Raw genomic sequence first — 18,501 nt, 5'->3', positions numbered from 1 at the left:
TGGAGGTCCACCTTGCTTCCTTTGAGTTCTCTGATTTTTGCTGCTGGAGGTAATCTAGACTTGTGGCAACAATAACAATGTTGTCTGCAATCGTAGGTGACTCTGGTGCAGTATTCGCTATTTTGATTTTGATTTCTTTTTCTTCCCAATTCAATGTCTTTCACAATCCTTTCACATCTTTGCTGATCCTTTGCTTCATATTATCTATTAGTTGTTGTTGCATTCTTGTAAATGTTCCTTGACTTTCAATATAGGCTTCAACATTTTGTCTTAATGCATTTAAAATGGCTCCGGTATAGATGGTGTTCATAGATTTATGAAAAAGCATTTCATTGTGAGCCGAGTGGTAGACCATATTGATTACCCCGAAATCCTTTTCTTGTTCAACTTTGGATGTGGTCCAGTGGTTGTGCCCACCGCGAAAGTCCGCTTGTTTTCTAGGTTGGGCAAAGTCCTGTTTCTGGCATCCGATTTAGTTAGTATCTTTGTAAAAATAAATTTGGCAGTAGACGGATTCCTCTGTAGTTCTTGAGGTTATCGTCTTCTTTGTGTCCTTTCTTATGGATGACGATAACCATTTTCCTGTTCTTCAAGCAGCATGTTAAGAGTTCTGCAGGGATTTTCCTCCCCAGCTTCCTTCAAGATTTTAGTAGTTGATTCAATCTTCTCCAGAGGCCTTTCCGTTCGATTTGGATTTAATAACCGTTCTTACTTTTTGTTCTGGAAGAACGCATGGTTTGGCAGGGGTGGCTTCTTGCTCTTCAGCTGCCTAATTATGCCCTGTGTTATCTGTATTCTTGGACAATGTCTTGGAGAAGTTCTCAACACTCTTATGATCAGGGACCAGTCTATTAATGCAGATCAGCTATGTCGTCCTACAACTTTTTATTTTTTATTATCTTTCCTATATCGCTGTTTAAGTCTTCATATATCCTCCGTTGTGCAAAATTGTGTTCAATTTTTGTTCCAACGTCTTTGGATTGCATCATGTTTTGATTTTTTTTGTTTCCTCAAACTGCTTACACACCTGCTATTCTTCCCCACCTTTTTGTGATGGCGATTCCTCCAGTTTTATCTGTGCTTTCAACTCCATGAGTTTTTAATAATTGTTTCTTAATGTGTCCCCCTTGCATGTTGAGCAAACCAAAGCATTTCTTTCTCTTTTTGTTATTTTTGAGGTTCTTGATGCTTCAGTTTTTGTCGGGTATTGCGGGGAATATGTCAAGAAAAATTCAAAGAGAAAATGGACATACTGTAAGGAGGACCCCAATGAAATCAAGAATGAAATGGACTATGTCCCATCCAACAAGAAACATGAGTGAAGACAGCACAGGAAAGTGTGTGTGTGTGTGTGTGTGTGTGTGTGTGTGTGTGTGTGTGTGTGTGTGTATACACACATATGCATGCACACACACACACTGAGCCCTTCAGGATCCGTTCTCATCGTGTCTGTATAATTCTGTGTACTTTGGCAGCGTTATTTGTGTGTGTGAGAGATAAGAGTGCCATTAGTAGTCTCGGGTCTGGGAAGTGAGCGAATGAGTCGTTGTGTGTATGAATCACACTTACAGGTTACTGTGTAACGGACCCCTGTGTGCACCGCTTACAGGGAATGTTTCTAATATCTTTATAGGATCAAAGGGAGAACGCTGAGTTATGGGATCAGCCATAGAGAGCAGCGACTGTCCATTATGGGGAAGTGATTTCCAGGAATAACTTGCTGCCATACCTCCAGACCCCCTTAACCCCTTCCCTACTAGTCATGCCTGTGACACATTGCATATTAAAATATCTATATGTATCATGCAAAGCATTGTCCAGGGGGTTAATTTTTCCCATTATCACAACCGCACAAATGTTAAATAATTAAGCTCACAAATACTTTCTTTTTTACAGAAACCCGTAATGATATTCTCGCTGGGTCCGTGTCATTCTAACCTCATTGGGTACGAATGGTTCCATTTCATCTCTGGGTAACGCTGGCAGTATTTCATTTACAGAATACAACAGGAGGAAATAAAAACCTCCGAAAGGGGTTTGGTTACTAGTGAAATAATGTCAAAGTTTTTAGAATAAAAGGATTTACTGGAAAGGTTTATTTGATGTTGTATAACCCTTTCACTGGCTGGGGTGCATTCCAGTGCGAGGGATTCATGGGTTAAAGAGGTGCCAGGCATCTACCAATGGGGGGCTCAAGTCCAGTCCTCGAGCCCCCCCGCCCACCTCTCCCCAACAGGTCCCTGCGTCAGTGCAGGTGGCTCAATCACTCCTTGCTTCAACACAGGTGGCTCAATGAGCCATCTGTGCTGAAGCAGGGATATCCTGAACCTGGCCAGTTGGGGGTCTTGAGGACTGGAGTGGAGCCCCCCCCCCCCCGCTCTAGAATTTCCCCTATGAAGAACCCTAATGTTGATTCCTAAAAGATATCACAATTTATAGGGAATCCATATTTTGTGTGTGTTTAACCCATTAAACTCATGATTTATCCTCAAGTTCCTACTTCGCCACCGGGGTCAGAGTGGGAAGCCATACAGATGCTTGGTTCCTAAACCCAATCCCCGCGGGATGCCGGTCCGCTGTGCTAATCCGCTGGTTTTCAGCGCATGTAATTAGTATGTTCTCGATCAAATAGTTTTTTCTCTGCTGGTGCGTAAGTGAAAGGAACTGGTATAAAGCGATAACTACAGCCTTCTCTCATCCAGCGACTTTAACCGTTCAGCTGCTTCCAGGAATGACACTGAATGGGGGGGGGGGGGTTGGTGGTCAGGGTCAGGTTCAGGTTTAACCACGTATGTGCTGGAGCAAGAACAGGCTAAAAATCTAGTCCCACATGAGACTAAAATGAACCAATGTGTGATATGTTTAATAGATTAAGTGTTGGGGGCTGATGCCTTAAATGTGATTTTTGATCATTTCAAATCTTTTGCACCTTTGAATGGCAATCTTGTTCCACTCCTCCCTGTCAGGAGACCAACTACAGAACAGGGCAGGATAAGGGAGAGCTCATTTTATAAAATCTACCTGTGGATTATATTTGTAAAAGGCTTTGAAAACCTTCCGCATCATTGTCACTGGGTCACTTTTTTGGTAATTGAATCTCTTAAACCAGGGGTGCTCAACTCCTGTTCTCAAGGCCCCCCACCCCCTAACAGGCCAGGTTTTCAGGATATCCCTGCTTCCCCACATGGTGGCTGTCTTTGACTGAGCCACCTATGCTGAAGAAGGCTCTTCGACTGTGCTACATGTGCTGAAGCAGGGACCCTGTCTTAATCCAATAAACATACTGCTTTGTATGACATGTGAACCATCAATTATCTGAACAGTTCCAAAATGTGTTTTAAATGAAGGTAGAGACACCTTTTTGGTGGTTGGATAATACATTCCCCTAAAGAGAAGCCCCGGGGATTTTGTTACCAATTTGCCTATAAATGCAAGGTTCATAAAAGAGCCTTATTGTGAATGATTAAGTAAAGATTGAACGATTAATGCTTTGGAGGTTTATACTGTACACTGTGCTTACAATTCTTTAAATCTACTTGATTCTGAATGTATTATTTTTTCTAATCGTCCGGGTGCCCGTTGCTAAAACTTAACCCTTTAAATACAACACCTGACAGTGCTGTTTAAGCTTGACGCATGCAATATGTATGTCATCCTATGCAAACGCTGGAAGAGAGTTGTTTGAATGTTAAACGGTTGATGGGATCACAACTGTAGCCACCCCACACACACTAAAGGATTAATTAAGAAACCCAGACCCGCCGCGGGGCACGAGAGATGAGTTTTGTGGAAGGGGGGGGGGGGGGGGTGTTGTATCTGAGGTTTTGCAGATGTCCCAGTACAGGCAGATAAACAATCCACGTTACAGAATGCTAATACATTGGACCCTTGTCCCAACCCCATTGTGTGCGGTGAGAAGAACTCCTTGTAATGCACACTTACAGAGTATGATGGTAATGGGTCGCTACAGAGTACCACTACTTTTTATTTGGAGAGCTGGAGGGCTGCTCTTCTTTCTTCCCTTTATGTTAAGTAAAAAAAATAATGTTTAAATGTAAAGGGGCTTCCTAAAATAGTCTCTTGTTTATTAATCCCTCTAAAATGACACCCAACATTGCCCAGCTGTTGAATTGGTTGAAGATTTCTCTATTTGGTACAGAACCACTACTTTTCGTGTGTGTGTGTGTGTGTGTGTGTGTGGGTGTGTGTGTGTGTGTGTGTGTGTGTGTGTGTGTGTGTGTGTGTGTCAGGTAGACACTCCACCAGACTCCGAAGAAACAGACACAGCCCAGCAAGGTTCAATATGTCATCTTTCCCATTCAACGTATAGAAAGCAACATTTCGGTTCTCTCACACACCCCTGAAGAAGGTCCCAGAGCGAAACGTTGCTTCCTGTACTTTGGATGGAAGATCACATTTTGATATTGAACCTTGCAGGGCTGTGTCTGTTCCATCGGGGTCTGGAGTGTCTGTCTTTTTTGCTTTGCTGTTTGCCCATGCACTAGCCATATAGTGGCTGGATACAGAATTGGGAGTGCCTGTTATCCGGTTTATACATCTATGTATTCATCAGTCTGTTAAACATATCCCCTTTGTTGGTTTGCTGTGGTCCTATGTGGCATGTGACAGGTGCATTATTTCATGTTTAAACCAACTTGGCAAGCTGTAAGAATACAGCTGCCAGCTTCCTATCTTGTAATTGCTTCTCCAGCCTGTATATCTCACTCCCTTTCCCTCTCTGCTCTCATTCACTTTTCTATTTGCCCGGTAATAATGCCGTGCTTATTTTAGTGTGGGTCTGTTTTGGGGTCTGTATGCGGTGCCTGTCTGCTGAGGTGACCTTGTTTTGCAGTAACAGTGTGTGTGTGTGTGTGTGTGTGTGTGTGTCTGATAAAATACACGCTCCCAGGTGAATTGATTTCTCGTATTGATTGGCGCACGCATCTTTAGACGCGTAATATCGCGCTTCATGGGTATCTGCGGCAAGCAACTATGTCCATTGTATGTTCTACTATATTTACCCGGCGGGAGGGAAGAGGGGTCTTCCAGTGCTGACCCGGCGCAGTCTAATCCCAGGGATTTTTTAAAATTCAACTCTTAATGAGTTTTAATACACAGAGCATCCTTTGATTTTCTATAGCAGGCTGTAGCCCACCTCCCCAGCAGTGCAAGAGCTTCGGCAACAAATTATTACGGACACGTGTTGCAATGTTCCCAGCAGTTTGAGCTGAAAACTGTAAGAATACATAATTGTACCTTGATAATATCAGGATACATTGTAGCTGCTGTTACAAACTATTGATTTGAAACTGAAAGGCAGCCATTTAGTGAACCCTGGGAATCAGGATTTTGCTGATCGATCACGGGAGAACCAATCAGCAGCGGTGGTAATTCGCTTTCAATAAAGGTATTTATTGTTATTTTTTTAAGATGCTTGAATTGCCTCCTTTAAATGCTTGGGAGGTGTTCTGCTATAGAGGTCCGAGTAGTGGCAATCAATTTTTATTTTGTCTTTATTTTATTCTGATCATTAACGGTCTAATATGTTTTTTTAGGTCAACTTATGTATCTTGTTTGCCGTTTGTGAAGGTGTAAGTGTCGAAATCAAAAGTTGATAGTGACGGAGTATTAAGCGGCTAAATCGGAATGTTAACGTATCGCATGGAATCTCCAAAAAAACCCTGCTACAGATATCAAAGGATGCGTTAACACACATTAAGAGTTGAATAAAAGCAAATTCCAAAGGAACTATTTAATATAGAACCAATTTATTTAAAGCCGCAAAACATGTTTTGTTTTCTTAATTATTTTCTGATCAATTTTTTTTGGGGGGGGGATGGGGTTCAGGGAGATAAAAAGGCCTGTTTTTAAACTTTAATGTGTGTGTGTGCCCTAGCCAGTGTCCTGGGCAATATATATTTATAGGCCGTTATAAATAAAGAGAAGGATCCAATAAAAGGTGTTATTGCTTCAGTACAAAGTTAGAAATGTTTTGAGGTCTCAGTTACTCCGCGCGCACAGCGGGTAATGAATATTTTATAGGAAAGGAAATACTTACACTGTGAGCCTTTTTATAGCCGGCCGTTCATAATACCGGTAACCTTCTTGCTTTGGTTGTGGGAGAGGGTGAAAAACCCAGTCAGAATTGACGTACAGGGGCCAATTCTATATGTGCCGGTCACCTGCCTCAGCACATATAGAATCAGCCCTTAAACCAGTGGTCAGGGCGACTTACAAAGCAGTTGTTACTGCTGATTGGGGCAGGATCCCCCAGTCTACATTTTCTAAGTTGAATGCCTTCGGTGAAAAGACGGGCATTTAATGGCACGCATTGGCCATGTCTATACCCGCCGTGTTGGGGTACTTGGGACATCCGGCTAGGCGGCGTTTTGCTAAGCAGAGGGTTATCCTGCTGTGCTGGGATATATGAAGCTGCTTTGTGATAATGATTTTATATCACTGAGCAGTGTGGGTGGATAGAGCATATATAGGGGCGTTTATATGATGGGATACCCCGGGGGTGGCCAACGCCAGTCCTGGTTCAGCACAGGGGGCTCAATCGGTGGCTCCGTGTTCAACTGGGCAACTCCCAGTCTTCAAGGGCCACCAACAGGTCAGGTTTCAAGGAAAACCCTGCTTCAGCACAGGTGGCTCCGTTGGAGACTGAGCCACTGATTGAGCCGCCTGTGCTGAAGCAGGGATATCCTAAACCTTGCCTGTTGGTGGCCCTTAAGGACTAGCATTACCCAAATCTCTGGGATATAACTTGTACCTTTTTATTCAATCCTGCCAACTTCTCGACGAAATGAGATCAGGAATTTGCACACGTGTTTGGGGCACACTATCTGTCTTGTATAGCCCTGACTATGTATGCAACGCGTGAGTCCCTGCCCCGAAGAGCTTATAATCTAATTTCAAGTAATTTGCCCAAGGTAAGAAGAAAATCAGGCTCTAGGATTCAAACCGGGGCAACTTAATGTCTCTACCGTATTTGCCACATGCCTTTTTTTAGCTTTTAAATATTTTGTGTGTAAAATATATATTGCAACTCAAATTAACTGTGTGTATATTTATTATTTTATTTATTCCCCCCCCCCCCCCATATTTTTATGAAATAAACGGTTATCCTTTCTCTTTTGGGGTGGATGTTCCCCTCTTCCTTATCCTGTCCCCTCTTCCTCACCAGTCCTCTGCCCACAGTGGAGAATGGATGCAGATGAAACGTGTTGTCATGTTGATCACGTGCGCACCTATGTAATGTGTGGCATATTCTAAACCTGCCTGTTTCTCCGGTAATTTGCTCCGCAGTAAGAGTTAAACGCATTCTGATTTATATTTTTCTCAATAGCCGCAGCCTGTAATCTTCTCTCATTTCAAACAGAGCTGTGATTTATAAGGTAGCACGCTGCTTGTGCTTCCAAATGAGCTGTTAAACATATGCTATGTTTGACATAAATTTGGAATTTATCACTGTTGTCAAAAACTGCCTGTTGGACAAAGGTGCTTATTAAGGCAATAAATGACCCTAAGTAGGTTTCTGTCAGATTTCTTAAGCACGGAGCTGGCTGTGTCTTGCGAGAAGAAATTCCACTTGCAACTAGTTCAGATGGATTTAATCCGTACCTCACTTTAACCTCCGCCGCCTGTGTAGGGGGAATGTTCTGTGTGTTCTCGTGCTGCTAGGAAGGCCTGTGATTTGAGTCGTATCTGGCCGAGGAAGGGTTAAAAGAGCGGCAAAGACTGGTGCGCACGATTTCCTCCCTGTCTTACTATCCTGCTCATTCATAATCCTAGCACAGGCATCCTAGGTTAGAAGGAAGCTTATCATATTACCAAGTTATTAAATATATTCATGTTTTATGCATTGAGGGGCAGAGCAGTTTAAAAAAAAAAATGTTAACATTTTTTTTAGACACATACAGAAGTGTGTGTCTCTATATATCAGTGTGCCTATGTTTACACTGCACTTTTGTGTGTCTTTACCAGTGTGTTAATGTGTCTGCTGTACCATTGTGCAGTGGTTACAGTTGGGGTTCTGCATCTCTAAATGGGTGACGGGCCCAGGAAAGAATTTCCTGTGCTGTTCTGAAATGTGTTCCCCCAGAACTTTGAGACCCCCTGTAATGCAAGGGGAGCAAAGTACAGGCATACCCCGGTTTAAGGACACTCACTTTAAGTACACTCGCGAGTAAGTACATATCGCCCAATAGGCAAACGGCAGCTCACGCATGCGCCAGTCAGCACGTCCTGAACAGCAATACCGGCTCCCTACCTGCACCGAAGCTGTGCGCAAGCGGGAAGACTATAGAGCCTGTTACACATGCGTTATTTACATCAGTTATGGACGTATATTACGATTGCAGTACAGTACATGCATCGATAAGTGGGAAAAGGTAGTGCTTCACTTTAAGTACATTTTCGCTTTACATACATGCTCCGGTCCCATTGCGTACGTTAATGCGGGGTATGCCTGTATCGGACCTGCCGGCTCACAGGCAAACTGCTGCGGTTCTGTTTGGTAGAAGTGCGGGTTGCCTGGGCCTCTTCCAGCCTGATGCTGGGTCTATACAGGACCACACTGTACTCTGTATTGTGGGCTTACACTAGCGGGGAGCACTTGTAGCCTTCCCTGTTAGAGGGTGTGGGGGGGGGGGGTGCCTGTGCAAACGCCTGTTCAGCACAGTGATGCAGCGTGCGAGCCCGCGGACGTCCTGCCCATGTCTCCTCTCGCCATCGCTGCACACTAACTGAAGTCTGAATGGTTATTGATTAGCGCGTTGCCTTCTGACCCCCGGTTTCCAGCTGCTGCATCTGTCGTGTTCACCTGTCCGATCCCGCTAATCCGAGCAGGCTGAAGCCTTTCACTGCCAGGAAGGGCCAGCAGCGCAGGGGTTAATAATCTGCACCAGACCATAGCCCTGTGTGACCTTGTGGTCCCTGTTACTGTGTGTGTGTGTGTATGAGTGTGTACATACACGCACAAACGCACGCTCGCACACACTTTGAATCGGTGGCTCCGTGTTCAACTGGGCAACTCCCAGTCTTCAAGGGCCACCAACAGGTCAGGTTTCAAGGAAAACCCTGCTTCAGCACAGGTGACTCACTCCCACCTTTTCTGTGGGACGCCTGTGCTGATCGCTGCCCAACCTTTCCTGACACGGCTCCTTATTTGAATATTTATGTCTATTTCCTTCCTTGTTGGCACGATTATATTGAATTGAAGTACATTGCTTCCTCTTCCCTTCCCCTCTCCCCCTCTCCCCCCCCCTCTCGGGCTTATCAGTTAAACATACCAGCATTTATTACATCACATATCAACGTTTCGTGCGCCCACAGGCGCGAGCTTCACCCAGAGCGACCTCCATCTGTTAAAGTCTCCAGCATATTCAACCTATATTTGGTTTGCTGTATAACAGGCCAGGCCTTCTCAACTCCAGTCCTCAAGGGCCACAACAGGCCAGGTTTTCAGATATCCCTGCTTCAGCACAGGGGTTCGATCAGAGGCTCAGTCGAAGACTGCACTGCCTGTGCAGAAGCAGGGACTGATTGAGCCACCTGTGCTGAAGCAGGGATATCCTGAAAACCTGACCTAATTGAGGTGGACTGCAGTTGAGTGCCCCTGTAATAGACTGTTCTGTTGTTTTATACACCTGTGTAGCTCTAACCGTCCGTTCAACACGGTGTCTTCATTTGTGGAACTGGGCATTTCTTGCTTCCATGTCCTATACGTCTGTAGGATTTTCGTTACCTTTTCGGGCGTTCTCTATCCCTTTTGCAGGTCGTGGGATTTAGAGACAAGAGGCAGTAAGACCGCGCCATTTTGTTTCCTTAAACTAATGTAGAGCGAGGTACAGCAGGGGGCGTCGCGGAGGAGATACCCAGCGGGTATATAATTGGGGGTCCGCTGGTCACATGTTCCCTCATTGCAGGTTTTGCCCCTTTTTGGTTGTAGAACGGTGTGCTCCAGCCCCAAATACCAGGCCTAGCAAATGAAACCGTCTCCGTGTATTCCGCGTCCCAAGATGCATCTTGGGGAAAAGTTCCGCTTAAATCCAGTGTTCTCATAGAAAAGCAAATAGGTCATTAGCGGCCGATCTTTGCACAATCACCCTGCAAACAAAGGATCAATTCACCTGTAGATTTGAGGACTGATTGGATCAATAAGGAAGTATAGATATAGGATAAAGTATCTGTTGTCTAAATTTTAGTATAGGTTGAACTCTATGGACGTACGTCTTTTTTCAACCTCAACTACTATGTAACTATGATTGTGTCATCAAAAGTCATTACTGAAATATTGGTGTGTGTCTATATTGAAAAATAAATCAGAGTAAAGGTGTACTTCAGTATTAGGTGAAACTTTATTTTTTATTTGGACGAACAATTGATATTTCAAAACAAGTTTTCGAGAGGTTTTTTCCCCCCTCCCTCAGTGCTGGCAATTCTGAGGAAGAGAGAGCCCCCAAAAGCTTGTCTTGAAAATATAAATTGTTAGTCCAAATAGAAGAAAAAAAAAAAAAAAAAAAAGGTTTCCCCTAATACTGAAGTACTCCGTTACTCTGCCCTTTTGCAACTGGAGTAACACGACTTAAAGCAGCAGTCCATGCTGCGTATATTTTATTTATTTATTTTTCCCTTTTTATTATGTGTAGCAATACAATCCACACAATAAGTAATTGGCCAAGTTGCTGATCGATCTGTTTTCCTATGATCGATCGGCGAAGTTTCGGCTCAGGGGTTCACGAAATGGCTGTTAGTGCAGCAGAAGAGGACCAAAGATGCAAAGTTCTGTGTGGAAGATCATGTGACAAGCAGTCACTAGATACAATTGCTGCACTACTAGAGAGAGGGCAGGGCTCAAGTGCCTGAGCCTGTCTCAGAAGAGGAAGGGGATGTTACTTTGCAAATGGTTGCAATAGAAACAAAAAATGCTTGTTACATTATAATACATTAAAAATGTAATTCAGAATTGTTTTAAAAAAAATGCTACAAGTATTTTCTCATCGTACAGAACCGATTCATTTAAAAAAAACAAAATAAAAAAACCCCATAGGATATTGCTTTTGTCTGCAGCTTTAATTCAATATAGGGAAAAATCTATAAGACTTTACCCATTGAACCTATAACTGCTACTTAGTACTTCCAAGTGCCATACCTCTGCAACTGTTGCGGAGTATCACTTCCGTGCTTCTATTTCCAATCCTGCAGTACCAGTACTTTCCTTCGTGGACTTTTAACCCTTGGTGTTTTGGCTTCTGTTAACAGTACACTGATATCCCGGCGGTGTGGTGAGGCGGTAATCCCTGGGTATTACTCCGGGCCAGGCTGCCTTTTATTGATGGATCAGCTTGATCTTTCATTCTAATCCGAGAGTCTTATCAGTTAATTGAGACGAGTAGATCCCACTGCCCCGTTATTTTTTCCCTTTATTGCAGGGATAAAGCTTTGTCCTGTGAGAATGGCCCTCGATAAGCCATCGTCTCTCTACCCCACATAAGAGCGGGTTTAGAGAAGCAATCCCCTCTGTAAGGACCAGTGCAGAAGATGCTGCTTTACAACACATGGTGGCTCTGCGGCTCACTGCCTATAGGTTTAAATAACTAAACCAAACTATTATATGTATAGTAGATGGTCAGTGGGCTTTACAGTGTCGTCTTATAGCAAGGGCGCTCAACTCCAGTCCTCAAGCCACCCCCAACCCCCCCAAACAGGTCAGGTTTTCAGGATATCCCAGCTTCAGAGCAGGTGGCTCAATCGACTGAGCCTCTGAGCCACCTGTGCTGAAGCAGGGCTATCCTGAACCTGACCTGTTGGGGGTGGGGCTTGAGGAGTGGAGTTGAGCGCCCCCTGTCTTGTATTAACACTGCTCAGTAAATGTGGGCCAAAGCCCCCCGTTATTTCTGATTTTGGGCAACACAATATTTTTGCCGTGTCCTTGAAATTGTGGGTTTGCAGTTTTGAGAAATGGACTGGTGCAGCCGATGGACGTTTTGTAAAATAATATCTTGTGTGCGTGTTCACCGTTTCTTGCTACTTTCTCCCCACCCCCAGATCTTGAATGTCTGAAATATGTTGGTTTGGCACATGTCAATTAATGTGTGGTATACGCAATCCGATCAAGAGGCAAGCCTTCCTAGGGCCAAAGTGTACTAATGACAGTGACATATATTTATGGGGTCACATGGGGTTGTGTTTTAAACCCAAATCTGTCACCTAGAAGTATTTTTAAATCCTTTATTTAGAAGTCAGTTTGTGAACCTGCTGAGATGAGACTCGGACTGTTTTTTTATTTTCCTCTGGCAGCTCCCTTTTGTGCGAGATCACTGTTCAACAAGAGTTTGCACCGACATGACCTTTCTCTTTCTCTCTCTCTCTCCTTTCTGTGTCTCTCTCTCTCTCTCTTTCTGTGTGTCTCTCTCTCTTTCTGTGTGTCTCTCTCTCTCTTTCTGTCTCTCTCTCTCTGTCTCTCTCCTTTCTCTCTCTTTCTCTCCTTCTGTCTCTTTCTGTCTCTCTCTCTCTCTCTCTCTCTCTCTCTCTCTCTCCTTTCTGTGTGTCTCTCTCTTTCTGTGTGTCTCTCTCTCTCTCTCTTTATGTGTCTCTCTCTCTCTTTCTGTCTCTCTCTCTCTGTCTCTCTCCTTTCTCTCTCTGTCTCTCTCTCTCTCTCTCTCTCCTCCTCTCTCTCTCTCTCTCTCTCTCTCTCTCTCTCTCTCTCTCTCTCTCTCTCTCTCTCTCCTTTCTCTCTCTCTCTCTCTCTCTCTCTCTCTCTCTCTCTCTCTCTCTCTTTCTGTCTCTCTCTTTCTGTCTCTCTCTTTCTGTCTCTCTCTTTCTGTCTCTCTTTCTGTCTCTCTCTTTCTGTCTCTCTTTCTGTCTCTCTCTGTCTCTCTCTGTCTCTCTCTGTCTCTCTCTGTCTCTCTCTGTCTCTCTCTTTCTCTCTCTTTCTTTTCTTTCTCTCTCTTTCTTTCTTTCTCTCTCTCTCTCTCTCTCTCTCTCTCTCTCTCTCTCTCTCTCTCTCTCTCTCTCTCTCTCTCTCTCTCTCTCTCTCTCTCGCCTTTCTGCCTCCCCCTTTTTCCTCTCTCTCTTCTCCTCTTTGTCTCATGATCTTCACATTGTGCAGGATTAGTTTGCCAGGCACCTGTGGTTCTGCAACTTTATTCACTTTACTATTTCAAGGAGTTCACTGTAGGGGGGGGTGGGGGGGGGAGAAAATTAGTCCTCTGCTTCTTTATTTCCCAGCTTGCTGGGACAGGGGGACCTCCCCAGGAAAGGGAGGAAGCCTGAAGGCCCTTGTTCTGCGTGTGCGCTTTGCCATCGCCCGTTTACGTGCTGCGTGATAGTTTTTGGGGAATGTGAGGATGGACTTGGCTGGTTTTTAACTTCAGCGTTGGCAACGGTTCAGGAATTTGTACCCTCCATGCCAACACCTTCCCAAGAACCAGCACACCATGTGTGGACACATACCACCCGTAGTGGGGTTGCTTTCTTCATGGGATATTGTGCCTGGATGCGGGATTGAGTGCGTGTTATGCCTATGCCTGCCCGCCGTTGGCGGCATTTAATTATCTTAAACACTATTGGAGATCAGATTTACCTGGGGCTTTCCATCCTCTTTCTCTCCCCTCCCCCCCCCCCCCCAAATGGTGCAATGGAAGTATACGTTTCACACTATGTAACTTCTTCTTTCTCTGCAATCCGGCTTCTAATTACACACGTTTCTGAGCCATCACTCTCTTGTTCTGAAATGTGACTATTTTAAAAGTGGTCAAATGCCTATTGCAGGGGAGCTCAACTCCAGATCTCAAGCCCCCCCCCCCCCCCAACAGGTCGGGTTTTAAGGATGTCCCAGCTTCAGCATAGGTGGCTCAGTTGAAGATTGAGCCTCCTGTGCTGAATCAGGGACTGATTGAGCCACCTGTGCTGAAGCAGGGATATCCTGGAAACCTGATTTGGTGGGGGGTGGGGGGGGGGCGGCTCCGGGGCACCCCTGGCCTATCGGACTGTAAGCTGGGTATTTAACATTAAATTGTTTTCCAGAAGTCTGAGCTGAGCGCCATTTTCTTCGATTTACTTTGAGATCTACCCCCGGCTCTTCCACTGCTGGTCTTGGCTGTAAAATCAGAGACTACATTCAGGAAATAAGGGGTTTTGAAACATTTAAGTGTTCGGGAGGTTAAAATGGAGGTCCGGTGCAGTCTAAAGGTTACCATGGTAACATCAGAAGGTAGAAATGAGGGCAATGTTATGTTTTTTTGTTTTTTTTAAAGACCTTGTTAACTCCTTTTGGCTTCCTTGACTAATAAAGGTTTATAAGATGGTATTATACAAGCCGTACCCCACATGCACAGGGGGAACCCCAAGGCCTGCACGTGACTCACATTTCGGACGAACCGCCTGTAGTTTGTAGTCTCGAGTAGTGATTTTAAGTACCTGTTAGGGAGAATTAAGGGGGAGGTCATCGTTTAAAAAAAAAAAAAAAAGTGGTGGAGGGGGGGGGGGGGGGGGAGGGAGGGGGGGGGGGGGTGTTCCTGAAAGGCTTTCATCTTTAACCTGGCCGGGACCAAAAAAGATGGCGCAAGAGTGACACATGCGTCTGAATTTTATAGAAAGAGACTTTTTTGAAAAATGGCTTCCGATGCAAATAAGTTTTGGGGGGGGGGGGGGCCTAGGGTGGAGGGGGGGGAGGTTGACCGGGAAAGTAACTGGCTCCATAAGACGCGGCCCTTTGTTTCAGTGTTGCTAAATGTCTCTTCTTTCTGTCCATCAGGAAGCTGCACAGCGGGATGAAGACATATGGGTGTGAGCTCTGCGGAAAGAGATTCCTGGATAGCTTGAGACTTCGCATGCACTTACTGGCCCACTCTGGTAAGTACCCCCCCCCCCCCCCCCACGCGATCACCACCGCGACGCGTGGAGAAATGGAGCAGTGTATATGGGGAAACATCCTTTTAGTTAACGTGTGCGTGTGTGTGCTAATAATAATTATGTACATCGCCAATATATATTCTGCGGCGGGGGAACAGAGTTCTGTAAAATACAAAATAAACAACTCTTCATACTGGTGAGGAGGCAAATAACCGGTGAGGAGGGCCCTGCTCGTGAGAGCGTCCAATTACCTAGAGGGAATGAGGGACAATGATGAAACAAGGTGAGGTTATTGTAGAATGGTGGGGATATGGCTCAGTCTGACAGCTGATTTCATTAATGTATGGGGGGGCGGTGTTGGGGTGGAGATTGGTCCAGTATTCAGCTGTTCCCAATTGGGTTGGAGGATAGAAGTATGCCAGATAGGCTTTCTTGAAAAGGTGGGTTTCCAGAGGGTTTTTTAATATCTGGAAGCTGGGTGAGAGTCGCCTGGTACATGGGAAGGGGCAGCACGGAGAAGCCTTGCGGGAGTGAGAAGAGGTAGAAAGGTGGATGTCTTGGGTAGAACGTAGGGGGTGTTTAAGTTTAAGTGGATTTCTGGATGAGGGCTGAGATTTAAGTGGGGGACAGTGTTGTTGAGACCTTTTGGTAAGTCATTACGAGGGTTTTACATTTAATTCTGGAGGCTATGGGAAGTCAGTGTAAGGAAATCCGTAGTGAAGTGGTGAGTGGAAGCGGCATTATGGGTGGATTGGAGTTGGAAGAGGTAGACAAGGAGAAGGCTGCAATAACAGACGCGGGACGTGAGTGGATTAGGTTTGTTGCATCAGGAGTGCGGAAAGGGCGTATCTTGGTGATATTTTGAAGGTGCAGATACAGTAGCAGGATTTTGTGTGTGTGTGTGTGTGTGTGTGTGTGTGTGTGTGTGTGTGTGTGTGTGTGTGTATATGTATATATATATATTACACAGATATGTGTATATGTGTGTAAGTATATATATATATATATATATACATACACACACACACACACACACACATACACGTGTGTGTATATTATATACGCAGAAATCGAGACACGCAATGTATTGGTGTATAGGAATATTATACAGACAAATGTTATGTATGAGTTAAATATGAACTTAGTTTTTGCGCAGGCATCAAATGCTATCTGTCTCCAAGAACCCAAATCTGTAATTATATGTGATTCTATGCCCAAAAAAGTCATTTTAATAGACAGTTCCCCCCCCTCCCTTTTGAAGTCTGTTAGCTGCTGATAGATATCAGTGGGACGGGCACCTGATCAGTGTTAACATTGGAGTAGTCTGTGAGAAGCCAAGGTTTCAACTGCTGCTTCTGGGCAGATGCAATCCCATAAAGCCAGGCAAAAGACATGTTTTTTGGGAACCGTGGTGACGTCCTTAAACTAATGTAACCTTGCTAAAAGCTGAGACTTTGCTACTTTTGGTTCTTCGGAAATTCATTACGAATTGGCTTTCTTCTGGGCCTCTGAATGGGGGAGTGGTTGTTAATCAAGCATTTTCGTTACCTGCATCCCACCCCATCCTTATCGGAGCCAATAAATATATGGGGAGTGGGGATTGCCTGCACAAACTCTTGTTGAACGCGCAGTGATCAGCCGGAGGAAATCAACCCCCTCCCAAGTCTCCGCTCACAGTGTTTACAAACTAACCTTAACAAATGATTTAAAATACTTAAAGGTATCGGGTTGTGCTAAAAATACATTAATCACCTACACGTGACCCCTTAAACATGTCACTGCCATTGGCACACTCTCTGGTCACAGGAAAATTGTCACTATAATAAAGCTAAAGTATAGTTTACATTTTATCGGCTTTAACTCAATAAAAATCCCCTGCCCTACGTTCTCTCTCCCCTTTTTCTCTCCTCTCTCCTTCTCTCTCCCTTTTTTTTCTCTCCTACTCTCTTCCATTTTTCTCTCCGTCTCCCTTCTTTCTCTCTCCTCTCCCCTCTTTCTCCTCTCGTCTCCCCTCTCTCCTCTTTCTCTCCTTTCCAATCCTCTCTTTTCTCTCCTCATCTCTCTCCTTTCTCTCCTCCTCTCTCTCCTCTTTTGTCTCTTTTCTCTCCTTCCTCTCTCCTCTCTCTCCTTTCCGCTCTCCTTTCTCTCCTTTCCTCTCTCCTTTCTATCCTTTCCTCTCTCCTTTCTCTCCTTTTCTCTCTCTCCTCTTCTCTCCTTTTCTCTCTCTCCTCTTCTCTCTCCTCTTTTTCTCTACTTCTCTCTCCCCTTTTTTTCTCCTCTCTTTCTCTCCTCTCCTCTTCTCTCTTCCCTCTTCCCTCTCTCTCTCCTCTTTTATTTGTACTTCCGTGGTACGGGTTTGTTATTGTGATCCTGGCACTGTGCCAGCCCTGGGTTCCTGCCAGCGCTGCTGGTACAGTATGTACAGTGCTGAAAGCCAAGTGTATCATCATGCAAGATTACAGATACATGACTATTTTATTTTTCTCCTCGCTCTAATGTAACCAGGGGGAGGAGTGCGGGAAGAATCTCAAACAAGGGCAAGCATTTAAAGCTGTGGTTCCACTGAGCAGTCCAAGAAACTGTTTAAATAAACAGGGGGAACGCAGGGGGCATTTGTGGACAGATCATATTGCACTATAAAAATATCCATTATATTTATTATTTCTTACTACTTTTAGAAAGTGTGCTTTTTTTTTTTTTTTTTTTTTTTTTTTTTTTTTTTTTTAACTAAAATGATAAAATATCCCAGCTAACTCTTGTACAGACATACCCCGGTTTAAGGACACTCACTTTAAGTACACTCGCGAGTAAGGACATATCGCCCAATAGGCAAACGACAGCTCACGCATGTGCCTGTCAGCACGTCCTGAACAGCAATACCGGCTCCCTACCTGTGGCGAAGCTGTGCACAAGCGGGGAGACTATAGAGCCTGTTACAAATGCCTTATTTACATCAGTTATGCACGTATATGATTGCTGTACAGTACATGCATCAATAAGGGGGAAACGGGTAGTGCTTCACTTTAAGTACATTTTCGCTTTACATACATGCTCCGGTTCCATTGCGTACGTGAATGTGGGGTATGGCTGTAATGTGTGCTAAATGTCCAGTAATTAATGACTGGTTCCAATCAGAGAGCAGGGGTATCCTTCCAGCTGTTTATTAAACATATACAACACAGGTGAGGAACCAATCAGATGGTAGGGTTCAATCACCACTGTACATCTGCAATTCCAAGGAACTGACCGCACAGCATCACTTCTACCCGTGTGCTAAACATCTGTAATGCCAAGGAACCAATCACACAGCATCACTTCTACCCGTGCGCTAAACATCTGTAATGCCAAGGAACCAATCACACAGCATCACTTCTACCCGTGTGCTAAACATCTGTAATGCCAAGGAACCAATCACACAGCATCACTTCTACCCGTGCGCTAAACATCTGTAATGCCAAGGAACCAATCACACAGCATCACTTCTACCCGTGCGCCCAACATCTGTAATGCCAAGGAACCAATCACACAGCATCACTTCTACCCGTGCGCTAAACATCTGTAATGCCAAGGAACCAATCACACAGCATCACTTCTCCCCGTGCGCCCAACATCTGTAATGCCAAGGAACCAATCACACAGCAT

At 44.6% G+C, this 18,501-nt stretch overlaps 1 protein-coding gene across 1 annotated transcript in view; it reads left to right on the top strand.

The window, feature by feature from the left end:
• ZBTB16 (zinc finger and BTB domain containing 16) overlaps positions 1–18,501 on the top strand; it is a 78,209-nt gene that overhangs the window by 48,271 nt on the left and 11,437 nt on the right. Inside the window, exon 3 of the mRNA XM_075604051.1 lies at positions 14,762–14,859. Within this exon, the coding sequence (XP_075460166.1) occupies positions 14,762–14,859 (98 nt within the window). The remainder of the gene's footprint in view (positions 1–14,761; positions 14,860–18,501) is intronic.

The sequence above is a fragment of the Ascaphus truei genome, chromosome 6 (assembly GCF_040206685.1).
Source record: "Ascaphus truei isolate aAscTru1 chromosome 6, aAscTru1.hap1, whole genome shotgun sequence".
Lineage (NCBI taxonomy): Eukaryota > Metazoa > Chordata > Amphibia > Anura > Ascaphidae > Ascaphus > Ascaphus truei.
This window is presented reverse-complemented; position numbering and strand designations above follow the sequence as displayed.